Source organism: Bubalus kerabau, chromosome 7, assembly GCF_029407905.1.
Source record: "Bubalus kerabau isolate K-KA32 ecotype Philippines breed swamp buffalo chromosome 7, PCC_UOA_SB_1v2, whole genome shotgun sequence".
Lineage (NCBI taxonomy): Eukaryota > Metazoa > Chordata > Mammalia > Artiodactyla > Bovidae > Bubalus > Bubalus kerabau.
The window spans coordinates 72,956,858-72,969,217 of NC_073630.1; the positions used below are offsets into that span (position 1 = coordinate 72,956,858).

The 12,360-nt window shown below is 38.3% G+C and overlaps 1 protein-coding gene across 2 annotated transcripts in view; it reads right to left on the reverse strand.

The window, feature by feature from the left end:
- The window catches only part of SCFD2 (sec1 family domain containing 2), a 395,759-nt gene that overhangs the window by 236,168 nt on the left and 147,231 nt on the right, over nucleotides 1–12,360 (reverse strand). For both annotated transcript variants that reach the window (XM_055588555.1, XM_055588554.1), the window contains exon 5: nucleotides 4,776–5,025. In XM_055588555.1, the coding sequence (XP_055444530.1) occupies nucleotides 4,776–5,025 (250 nt within the window). The remainder of the gene's footprint in view (nucleotides 1–4,775; nucleotides 5,026–12,360) is intronic.

The window sequence follows — 12,360 nt, forward strand, 5'->3', positions numbered from 1 at the left end:
AACTTCATAGGCAAATGATTACAAGTCTTCTGGTAGGACTTCCAAAAAGTTGTGGTTTTCCTATATGAAGAAAAAAAGGCAGATTTCACTAGCATATTCCTTTTCCTTTCATCTTCCTCCCTCCTTGCCCGAAGCATGGATATAACACATGGAAGAGGAGTATCCACCTCATGACCATGATAACAGAAAAAAAGGAGGAGGAAGCCAAAAAGAGTGTGAGTTCTGCTGCCTGCTTCTGAACTTCCTGCTGTGGAAAAAAAAAAAAAAATCCCTGTTTATTTTTATTTATTATTTAAGCTAATGTGGTAAATTTTCCATCACATATAACCAGGTACAATCCTAATACAAGAATACAGAAATTGATAATCCCAAGTTATCAACAGGAACTAAAATAAGAATCTAAGAAATAAATGTAAGTCACAGTTTCCATGGTATTATCACGCTTCTCTCTGGAAGCACAGTTTTTAGATATTTTGAATCTTTCATTCCCTAGCATTACATTGAACCTTAATAAATAGATCTAGCCCCTTTAAAGACATAGAAAAATTAAAGACAGGAAATATAAAAATTCAGGAAAATAAATTGATTAATATAAAAATTGCTTACCAAAAAAATTTTTTTTCCAAGAGTTCTGGTGTCAAAAACTATATACGCAAGTTTTGTTTTTCTTTGTTTCCTGATTCCAGAGCCTTCTGACCAACACATCTTAGTGCACTGATTTGCCCTTAATAGTTTACAGGTGTGACAAGCTGCTCCTTCACTTCAGGTCACAGGTCAATAGGGTAGGGCCTGAAGTGATCAGAGCCCCTGCTGCTGGTTTCCTCCCACCACAATAGCCTGTCCACTCACCATGGTAGGCTATGCAAGCATTCTCATTGTTTGAATACATCGCAATGTGAAAAGGCTGGGAAGCACTGTCCTATATGATAGCTAGATGCTCGCAAAATAATAACAGCAATGGGAAAAAATTACCTATTACAATAGTAAATGGATCAAAAATTAGCTCATACACATAACATTGTTTTATTCTCAGCAAAACCATGAGTGGTCAATAGAGTGCTTGTATTTATTATCAAAGTTCAGAGACATTGATTTGCCCACTAACACACACTGAGAGGAAATGACACAGCCAGGACTTCTGAGTCAAGGATTTCTGCTCTAAGTCTATACTTTTCTGATATACCTCCCTGTATGAGGACAGTCCAAGTTTGCACAGATCTTTAAAATCAGTGTTTTGATTTCATACTCTGAAGAAAGTTCAAATGGTTTTCTTTTGTTTTCTCTTGTGACTGTCATGCAAACACTAACATATATAGAAACCGATATTTTCTTTGAACTTAGCAAGACTGAGAAAGCACAACACTAAATGACACATTTAGGCCATATCAATTTTCTTTTTACAGCTCCCATCCCTGACACCCAAGAGTCAACCCTTGTTATTTTGTGTGAATAGGAAAGAGTTTTTGCCCACCATTTTCCCCAAGAGTACCTATTAAAAAGAAAATAATAGCTACCGTTGACCATCTTAAATTTTGTTTTGTTTTTCCAATCACAATTTCTCATTGCCCTTTCCATAAAAGGGAAGAATAGAGATGAAAGACACTGTCAAAAGTAAATTACATTTTTAACATATAAAAGGAAATATGAATTTTAAACACAGCACAATTATTGTCAAGAAATACTACTGAAACAAAAAGAATTTAACTTTGCTACTCCTGTTTTAGAAAGCTAGACAACCAACCGATTTCAATGACTAGAAAAAATATTTTAATTTCTTTATAGCAATGCAGAAACAAAGAGGATACATGCACCAAAACAGGACAGTACAAGGAAACATCTGTAAGTCGCTATTGGGCTTCCCTGATAGCTCAGTTGGTAAAGAATCCGCCTGCAATGCAGGAGGCCCTGGTTCGATTCCTGGGTCGGGAAGATAAGCTGGAGGAGGGATAGGCTACCCACTACAGTATTCGTGGGCTTCCCTTGTGGCTCAGCTGGTAAAGATTCCACCTATAATGCAGGAGACCTGGGTTTGATCCCTGGGTTGGGAAGATCCCCTGGAGAAAGGATCTTTACAGACAGATTCAAAAACACAAGTAATATCTACAATATCAACCAAATATTATTCACTGTTCAGAAAATGAGCATGCATGGCATAAAACAATAAATGTAAGCAAGCATAAGTTATAGAATACAATATTCAATGGTTATGGAAATGAATTTGTGTCAGCTTTAGGTCTCATGTTTAAAGACATGGGCTCCAGACTCAGAACACCTGGGCTCAAGTCCTGGTTCTATCACTTAGCAGTTGTGTGATGATAACACGCTTCATCTTTAGTCCAGTATTGAACTTTACTTTAGAAAGTATTGCTTTCTTGATTCTATCAACAGTTAAGATTAGTAAAATTACAACATTATATGAAAAGCACAATTCTTATATTGATTACATGCTTATTTTCAATAATACTTTTAAATCTCATCAACCACAAAATGTGCAGGAGACATAAAATAATTTCTGCCACCCAGTAACAAGTAAGTCAAGACTAAAAGTTGCAATAACGTTAAGTGCAACACTGTGGGCCAGACTAACCTAGTTCCATGATAGGCTAAGCACATTTGGAAGACAATTCAGTTCTTCCAGTACATTCTGGGCATGCCTTGTACTGATACAAGACTGAGTCACCCCTGCCTCAACACCATCCTATTACTCCTTATCTTGAGATGTAGGTTAAACTTTCTCTTCAGCAGCTAAGTGTAAACATAAACCCGACTCCTCAGGCCACGTGCCATTTCAACATACTTAATAAGAGGCATATCTATACTGGCCAAGTAAAAGTCTATCTTCAGAAAGCAAGTCCTTTTTGTGTCCACAGAAGTTGACCAAGGCACGCATGTTCCACTGGCAAGTTAACTTATGTCAAGTTTAAACAGCACATCTTATTCATCTATTTAAATTGCACATCCAAAGTTGATCTGGGTAGGAATGTATACTTTGTATTATAAAACAAGATGTCACATGTACACCCATGGCTGATTCATGTCAATGTATAGCAAGAACCACCACAATATTGTAAAGTAATTAGCCTCCAATGAAAATAAATAAGTTAATTCAAAAGATGTCTCAAAAGTTTAACACTGCACTAAAACTTTCATAGATTCTTTTTTTCACCTTCAACTGCTAAGCTTACAAATTTTCCTGATATATAAATACAAATGTACAGAAGTGTTTTTAATCATGAAATCACATTTATAAGCAAGAAAATGCAATATCCTGAGCAATCAAAAACAGAGAAACTAATAAAGAATGAAATTCTGGGTCAATAAACACCTTGAGCAAATATCAAATGAACACTCTGACTGCTTGACCTTAATTCCCAAAATAATACAGTAACTCACTAGTGCTGCAGAAAAGCTAGCCAAACATCCTCACTAAAACATACCATGCTTGTTGTCTGTTTCTGGAATTGTGTGTGTTAAGAATAACGTCCAATTACACTCTCCTAGCATTCAAATCGACTTTGAATCAAATCACTGTTCTAAGCTTTATACAAACCGTATGAACCCTTTCTAAGTCAATATTCATTTATAACCACACACACACATGGAATCACACACAGCGCTGTACCTTAATGAAATGGGAACAGCTCCCACACATTTTCCTTATGTAGATTTTATGTTGGCAAGCAGGTTCTGTACTGAGCAAGGAAATGCTTCACTTCTATGGGAACCTCATTCAGTTTCCATCTCATCAAGGTTTCATTTTCCAGGACCAGACACAGGAAAGGCCAGCAGTGGGGCACAAAGGAAAGCACATATGCACAGGACACCCAGGTGGACAGCAACACAGCTTACTTCTGAGCAAGCTCCCCAGCCAGGGAGGCAAGACAGGGGACAGGGGAAAGGTCGGGAGATACATTAGTGACCTACCTAGTTGAGTCTTCCCCAGTGGAAAGGTCTAAACACACCCCCACAAACATACACTCAAGAATGAATGGCAACTTGGTCTGTTTTTATAAAGTATTTAAGTTTCACATGTAAGTTTTAATAACTTCTCACTCTCAAACAGACTTAGGCTCAATCCATACTACTGGCAATAAGATTTACACAAAATATAAATAACATTGAATTTGATATGAAAAAATACAACTGATTATCTCCTTAAGTTGGGTTTTCATAAGTTATATCACAGTTCTTATTAGAAATGAAAATGGTTAGCTTTTATGACTTTTAATTAAATATTTCCCCCAAATCAGCACAGCCTCCTTCACTGGGATATTTGGGTATTATTTTGGATACTATCAATTAACTCAGATTTAAAATGAAAAATGGAAGTCAAAATATAAAACTGTTCTTGAAAATGTCAATTTTCATCCTATAACATTGTATAATATCTTAGGGAAACGGATTTGCTTTTTCTAAAGTTTGAAAAGACAATCTCAAAGAGAATATGTCATCAGAAACCTTTTGAATAGGATGTACCATATTTTATTTTTTCTTAAAGATATTACATCTTGTGAGAATTTTGCTGTTTTAACAAGACTTAGGTTCTAAGACTATGAATTCTAAAAAAGCAACTAGAAGGCCATTTTACTACCACAATTGGAAAAAAAAATTACTGCAATAAAAACTTCTAATCCTAAAAGCTGACTAGCATTCATCAGGCCTCATGAAATTCTAAACAACTCCAATGTTACACCCTCTTTCCAAAATGCCTTTATTTTAAAACCTGTTTTCTGTATCAGGGACGTATACGTCCTCTATTTTTGTTAAACACTTACCTGTGATTTTCTGCAGCAAAGGTGACAATTCAGACTCCTCACAAAAGACCTGAGCCAATGCTTTCTTCACTTTGTCTTCACCTTCACCCAGGTCTTTGTCCACTGAGAACTCTCCACTGACAGAATAAATATATAGCAGGAGGACCAGCAGCTCTTCGGGGCTGTAGTCATCATTGGTCCTCTGGTTCAAAGGCTTAATCATGGGCAGCAGCTGATTTAACACAACAGACATTGTCGATTCCCCAATGTTCTGAAATAAAAGGGGGGAATAGGACATACGTCAATCTGTACAAAGGTGTAATTTATGCACTACATGAGTCCAAGGATAGCATGCAAACAAGTCTGTGATGTTCACTGACTAGATGGGTGTTTTATTTGTTTCTTGTCCTGGAGAGAATACTGCAGGAAATTTGGCATTAGAGCTATGTTTTTGAAAGATCTAGTTCATCAAAAGGCTGGTCAAGTTGCATATCCTTTTGTATTATCTTACATATTTCCTAAACAAATAAGAGCCCATGTATTCTAAAAATTAAAGTGTAAGTACTTCAGACACTAGAAAATGTAAATATCTGTAAAGTAATATGATTAAAAATAAAAACATGCCAGCACCTATGTATACAAATGAATGCTGACACTCCTTCAGAGGAATTACTTTGGATTTTATAGCATATTCTTTTTAATATTCTTTAAGTTGGCAAATATGAGATAGAATAGATTTTTTTTAATAACAATGAAAAGTTATTTTATGCTAAATCTGGTCAAAGTGGGTAATGACACCTCAAGATATTTTGGGGTTAGTCTGAAGGTATGGTGATGGACAGGGAGGCCTGGCATGCTGCAGTCCATGGGGTCACAAAGAATTAGACATGACTGAGTGACTGAACTGAATTGATTCACCTTTAAACTTAAAAAAAAAAAGTGTGCTTTTAGATATTTCAAGTTCCTGAGTGATATTTAGCAGAGAATTTCAAAATTCCTTTCAAGTGATGATAGCATCGTAGTACTGAGCGAGTTGCATAATTTCCAAGGCACTATGCACACTGCTTGTACAAATTCTGAAGTTTTTGGTGAATAGACAAATCCCCAACTTACATGGTGATTTAATTTTACTTACAATGTAAAATAACCCTATAAAATAAAGTTCAACTATTTGCATTTATATTAAAATCAGGAGCTAAATAATCAGAACTTGCAACTTTCACATGATTCATTTTGAAGCATTCCCTGAGCAGATAATCTACTATGTTCCAAGTACTACTCTGGGTCTGGGAAATATAGCAGCGAACAAAACAAATCCTCTGTTCTCATAGAGTTTACATTTTAGTGGGAGAAAACAGACAAAAAGCTAAAGAAGTAAAATATATAGCATATTGAATGTTGGTAAGAGCTATGGAGAAAAATAAAGCCGGAATGAAACATGGGACTTCAGGGTGTGTTTGTTTATGTAGGTAAATATGCACTATTTTAAAGAGGAAAAGCCATGTTAAGAAGGGAGTATTGAAATAAAGAAAGACCTATAGAAACTCTCTCTCTCTTAATGAAGTTGACAGTAAGCAGCTGAATTTGGTTGTTATTGGGATGACTACCCAAAACGAGCTTTTCTAGTCAAGTCATTCCTACACCTGGGAAAATCTGGATATATTATCTCAAGGTTAAAGTTCACAATTAAATTCTTTGGTACATGAGAAACAGCTGTTTTTATTTCCACTAAAAATCTTGGATGTTCACAATGTACCAAACAAAACCAAAATGAAATGGATAAAAGTACAACTGGAAAAGAACAGAATGGAGCTTTTACTGTTACATGGTAACAAGACATGGTTTACCAAGTATAAACATAGCCACGTCTCAAAGGACATGGCTGAAAGGTTTGAAGGCATCCTAGGACTGTCCTATAGCCTTGGGAATCTCTTGAGAGGAACTTTCAAGGGTTTGTTCTTTGCTTTACATGCTGTCAAAGGCAATTTAAAAGAAAGGAGCTGTGTGTTAAAAGAGGGGCTGTGGGGGCTACAGTTTTCGTTTCCTACTTTTTACCCTATCACCAACTCCTGGATGTCATTAAGCAGATTCCTTTATCGCTTTATGACCCACTTCTAAAAAGCAGGTGTACACATCAAGTATCTGTCCTGTAGGAGCCCTGTGGTTCTCTTCCCAGAGCAAAAAAGACTTTTTTGGAGATAGTTATAAAAAGTAAAATGGGGCAGGGTAATCATCATAATGATTTGAAAAGATTCACTCACTAACATCCAGCCATCATAGCATCATTTTCGAGTCGTTGATCTAAGATATGCCCCTGTGGCTCAGTGGTAAAGAATCCGCCTGCAATGCAGGAGACAAGCAGAGGTGGGTCTGATCCCTGGGTTGGGAAGATACCCTGCAGGAGGAAATGGCAACCCACTCCAGTATTCTTGCCTGGGAAATCCCATGGACAGAGAAGCCTGGTGGGCTACAGTCCACGGGGTCACAAGGAGTTGGACATGACTGAATAGCAACTGAATACACACACACATACACACACACACACACACACACACACACACACACACCTGCCATGGAGAGCAAAATCCCTCCTCAGTGATACTGTGGTGGACTTCGGATTGCCTGGTCATGCTTGTGCACACCAACTCGAAAATGTTTATTAAAGCATTCCAAGTAGTTAATAACTGAGTTGAAAACAAAGCCAAGAATACTAATCAGTCTTACAGAGGCATTAGATATGGTGGAAATAAAGAGATTTCATTTCAAATATCCAGAATCCACTTCTGACTATACCACTAACTAGTCTCTTAACTTTTTTGGACCTCAAGGAGATCCAACCAGTCCATTCTGAAGATCAGCCCTGGGATTTCTTTGGAAGGAATGATGCTAAAGCTGAAACTCCAGTACTTTGGCCACCTCATGCGAAGAGTTGACTCATTGGAAAAGACTCTGATGCTAGGAGAGATTGGGGGCAGGAGGAGAAGGGGATGACAGAGGATGAGATAGCTGGATGGCATCACTGACTCGATGGACGTGAGTCTCAGTGAGCTCCGGGAGTTGGTGATGGACAGGGAGGCCTGGAGTGCTGCAATTCATGGGGTCGCAAAGAGTCGGACATGACTGAGCGACTGATCTGATCTGATCTGATCTGAAACTTTTTAGGAAGTCTTTATCTCTGAAATGATAAAGGACGATGACTGAGTTCTTAAGTCATAGTTATGCTAAGATCTACATTTCTACTTTCTTCTTACTCCTTTAAAAAAATTACCAGTGATGGTAGAATAGAGTGAATTATATTCTCATTGTTTGCTACACAACAAAATATAATACTCAAAATAGAAAATCTTTACTATAGGAAGAAATGTAGATGCAGAAATATTGCACATACATGTGTAACATGGGCTGATATACACGCATGTATTTAACTTTGTCTACTGAGAAGATCTGGAAGTAGTGACACCCCAGCAGCAATGGGCACCCCAGTGGTCAGATCTTAGTTTCTAATTTCACTCTCCAATAATAGGAACCAGAGATCCTTGGAATGGCTGGGGCTGGGGCAGGAGAAATACAAGGAGAACCTGGAATATCTTATAGTGCCACAAAGTAAGGAAATCCTCAGAAAACAGACAAATGGAGACACATGAAGAGGACACAAGAGAAAACTGGAAGCCCTCCCACTGGCCAAAGCTGGAACAAGTTGAGCAAGAGAATAATTAAAATAGCAATGGATTATAACCCGAAGTATAAAGTAAATATGCATCACTCCAAACTGATATGAATAAATGACTGCGTTAATAAATGCAGGAGAAGACACAAACCTTCCTTAACAAAATAATTCCAGATTACTTACCTATATAGGACACTTCCCCTCCAGGAGGTAGAACTTAATTGCCCTACCTCTTAAGTATGGGCTGAACATAGTGACTTGCTTCTAAAAAATTATGTATGGAAAAGGGAGGGAAGAGCGACTTTATCTTAGAGGATCAAGGTTAATGTCACCAGTGATGTCATAGTGATATCATGTGTCCCTAACATGATGTGATAAGAACAGCACTTCATTTTTTGCAGTATTCTTCTCCCAAACCCGTAAACCCATGACAAAAACATCAGATAGATGCTGAGGGACATTCTACAAAATGCCTGACCAGTACTCCCCCAAAATTGTCAAGGTCATGAAAAATAGAACAAAAAGAAAAACTATCACACACTACATGAAACAAAGGAAACATAATGACTAAATGTAATGTGATGTCCTGGATAGGATGCTGGGACAGAGAAGGGACATTAGAGAAAAACTAGTGAAATGAGATCAAAGTCTGGAGTTTATAATTAAGAGTAATGTACCAGTGTTGGTTTCTGAATTTTGATGAATGGTTGTAGATACACAATACTGTAAAGTGAGGGGTATACAGAACTTCTCTGTATTATCTTGGCAATTTTTCTATAAATCTAAAACCATTCTGAAAACATTTATTGGAAAGGGAAGAGGAAGGGGAGAGGGAGGAGACGGGAGAAGGGAAGGACAGTAAGAGACAAAGACAGGTACATTCTGATCTTTCTATCAGACTGAAAATTCCAGGAAGACTGATTTCAGTGTAGTATAAGGAAGAGGGCTTCCCAGGTGGTGCTGGTGGTAAAGAACCTGCCTGCCAATGCAGGAGGCATAAGAGACACGGGTTCAATCTCTGTGTGAGGAAGATCCCCTGGAGGAGAGCATGGCAACCCACTCCAGTATTCCTGCCTGGAGAATCCCATGGACAGAGGAGCCTGGCAAGCTACAGTGCATAGTGTTGCAAAAAGTCAGACACAACTGAAGCGACTTAGCCCACCTACCAGACTGCAGAGCTCCCACTACTACTACTATTGCCTACTACCCCATGGACACCCTTTTTACCCAGCAGAAGTGATTAAGATGCTTGGGAAGGGAATGAAATACCTTCCAGGAATAAGAAGCCAGTAGTCTCAAAGGAAGGAGCAGCAGCCTACACACACTGGATGTGAAACCAGATTTTGGAACCTAACTGCAAAATTAGTCAAAGGTTAAAGGCAATATAAACATTATTAAACGCTGCCATTAAAAAAGCACATACAGAGTAAACCACAAAGAAAGGGGGGGAAATGGATTATTTATAAAGTACCAGGGATTAAATTTCTCACTCATTTTTATATAAATGGTCTTACTGGTGGGAGGTGGAAGACTGGAGCTGTGTCTGGAATGACCAAAAAAAAAATTTTTCTTTTTTTTAAATTCTGCAGACTGGGACTTCTGTTATTCTTGAATGAGTCCCCAGTAACTCCATACAAAAGGTCCTCTGTAAAATGTATGTTGTCTTTAGAAAAGCCAAGTTGGGGGCTGAATTAAAATCCCTCTGCAAAGTCAGTCAGTCTCTGCTGGCTAGCTCTGCAGGCATGAGGTGCAAACGGGCCATGTGTGGTATGGCTACAGAGCAGACCGCTGTTCCACACCTGCCCCTCTGCGGCCTGAGTCTGAGGACACTCAGGGAAACTCTAAGCCATCTAAACTGTGCTCTGCTGAGAACCCGTCTGCAATTCCTCCAACTTCCGCTCAGTTAGTGGGTGCAGGCTCAAGGGATGGTGCCAGTGTGGGGCCTGAGGGAGTATGTGAGGCCCTTCTGACCCCAAATACCATATGTATTAATGGCCTTTGCCGTTTTTGCATTAATACTTGCCACAAGGCCTTAAATCCCCATAACTAAAGCCACTCTGCTTTTTGGGGGAGGGGATAAGCTTTATATGCTCCAGGGAAAATGCAAAAGTGTAACTTGGTGTGTACAAGGATAACTAATTGCTGCCCTCGTGCATTCATCAACAAATATTTATTGTATACATATTATGTGCCCTACACTGTGCTCTACTCTAGGCATGCAAGGAACAAAGCAAGACACAAGGAGCTTACAGGAGAGTGAGGACAGGAGTAAACGGTCATGCTGCTGCTGCTTTAGCAGAGGGATTCATTCACTCCGGAAATAGAGCCGAGGAACACCTACATCTTTGAAGAGGTGGTACCTCAACTGAGTCTTAAATAATCAACACCTAATATCATGGCAGAGCAAAGCTCTGAGAAATGAGTGATGGGTTAGGATCCTTTGTTCATCCCTTCAACAAATATTTAATACACACTAGTGCATGACAGGCAAAACAATGCACCTCCCCAAAGAGACCCACACTCTTGTCCCCAGAACCATACATGTTACGTTATATGACAAAAGGGACTTTGCAGATGTGATTAAGGTTAAAGACCTTGAGATGAGGAGATCAACCTACATTATCTTGTTGTTGTTCAGTCGCTGGGTCCTGTCTGACTCTTTGCGACCCCATGGACTACAGCACGCCAGACTTCCCTGTCCTTCACTATCTCTTGGAGTTTGCTCAAACTCATGTCCACTGCATCGATGATGCCATCCAACCATCATCAACCCCTTCTTCTCCTGCCTTCAACCTTTCCCAACACCAGGGTCTTTTCCAATGAGTCAGCTCTTTGCATCAAGTGGCCAAAGTACTGGCACTTCACCTTTAGCATCAGTCCTTCCACTAAATATTCAGGGTTGATTTCCTTTAGCATTGACTGGTTTGATCTCCTGGCTGTCCAAGGGACTCTCAAGAGTCCTATGTAGCACCATATTTCAAAAGCATCAACTCTTTGGCACTCAGCCTTCTTTATGGTCCAACTCTCACATCCATACATGACCGCTGGAAAAACTATAGCTTTGACTATATGGGGCTTTGCTGGCATAGAGATGTTTCTGCTTTTTAATACACTAAGTTTGTCATACCTTTTCTTCTAAGGAACAAGCATCTTTTAATGTCATGGCTATTCTGAGGAAAACCATTCGTGCAAGTGTTTGAATCGTAAGCCAAATTAACTATTTCTCTCATGAATACCATCATTACTTGAAAAAAATTTCAGATAGAGAAATTATAATTAAAATTTGGGTACTTGACAAACTTCTTCTCAAAAATGAACAAACTGAGCCTGTTTCTTCCAGGAAAACAACTGACATTTATTGCCAATGATAAAATTCTGGCTTTTAAGTAAAAAAAAAAAAAAAATATATATATATATATATATATATATATATTTGGAAAACTTGTATCTCTCACTGTCAGATTCTAAGTACTTAAAGACCTTTTTTATAAGATCTAGTATGACATTAAAAATGTGATTTTTTTCTTTGAATTGAATGATGAAATGTGTCAACATTTGAAAAGATCTGCATACCTCAGTGAGTCAATATTTTCCAAATGACCCATGCATGATGTAAGAAAATCAGGCATAGGCAAAAGATTGATCCACAATGCAGGACAGATGAGTGGGTTCTAACGTAAAAGAGTACAGAAAGCTCATTGATATGATTTCCAATCCCATATTACAGCATACCTTTAAGAAATTACTACTTGCAGTGTCAAGGTATGGTATCAAAACATAGTATCTGCAAACATCTGAAAAGGAAATAAAAATGTTCCTGCCTTTTTCAACTATGTATCTGCACAAAGCTGGATTTTCTTCAAATGCTTCAACCAAAACAACATATGGCAGCATATTGAATGAGGAGGCAAATACAAGAATCCAGCTGTTTTTCTCTTC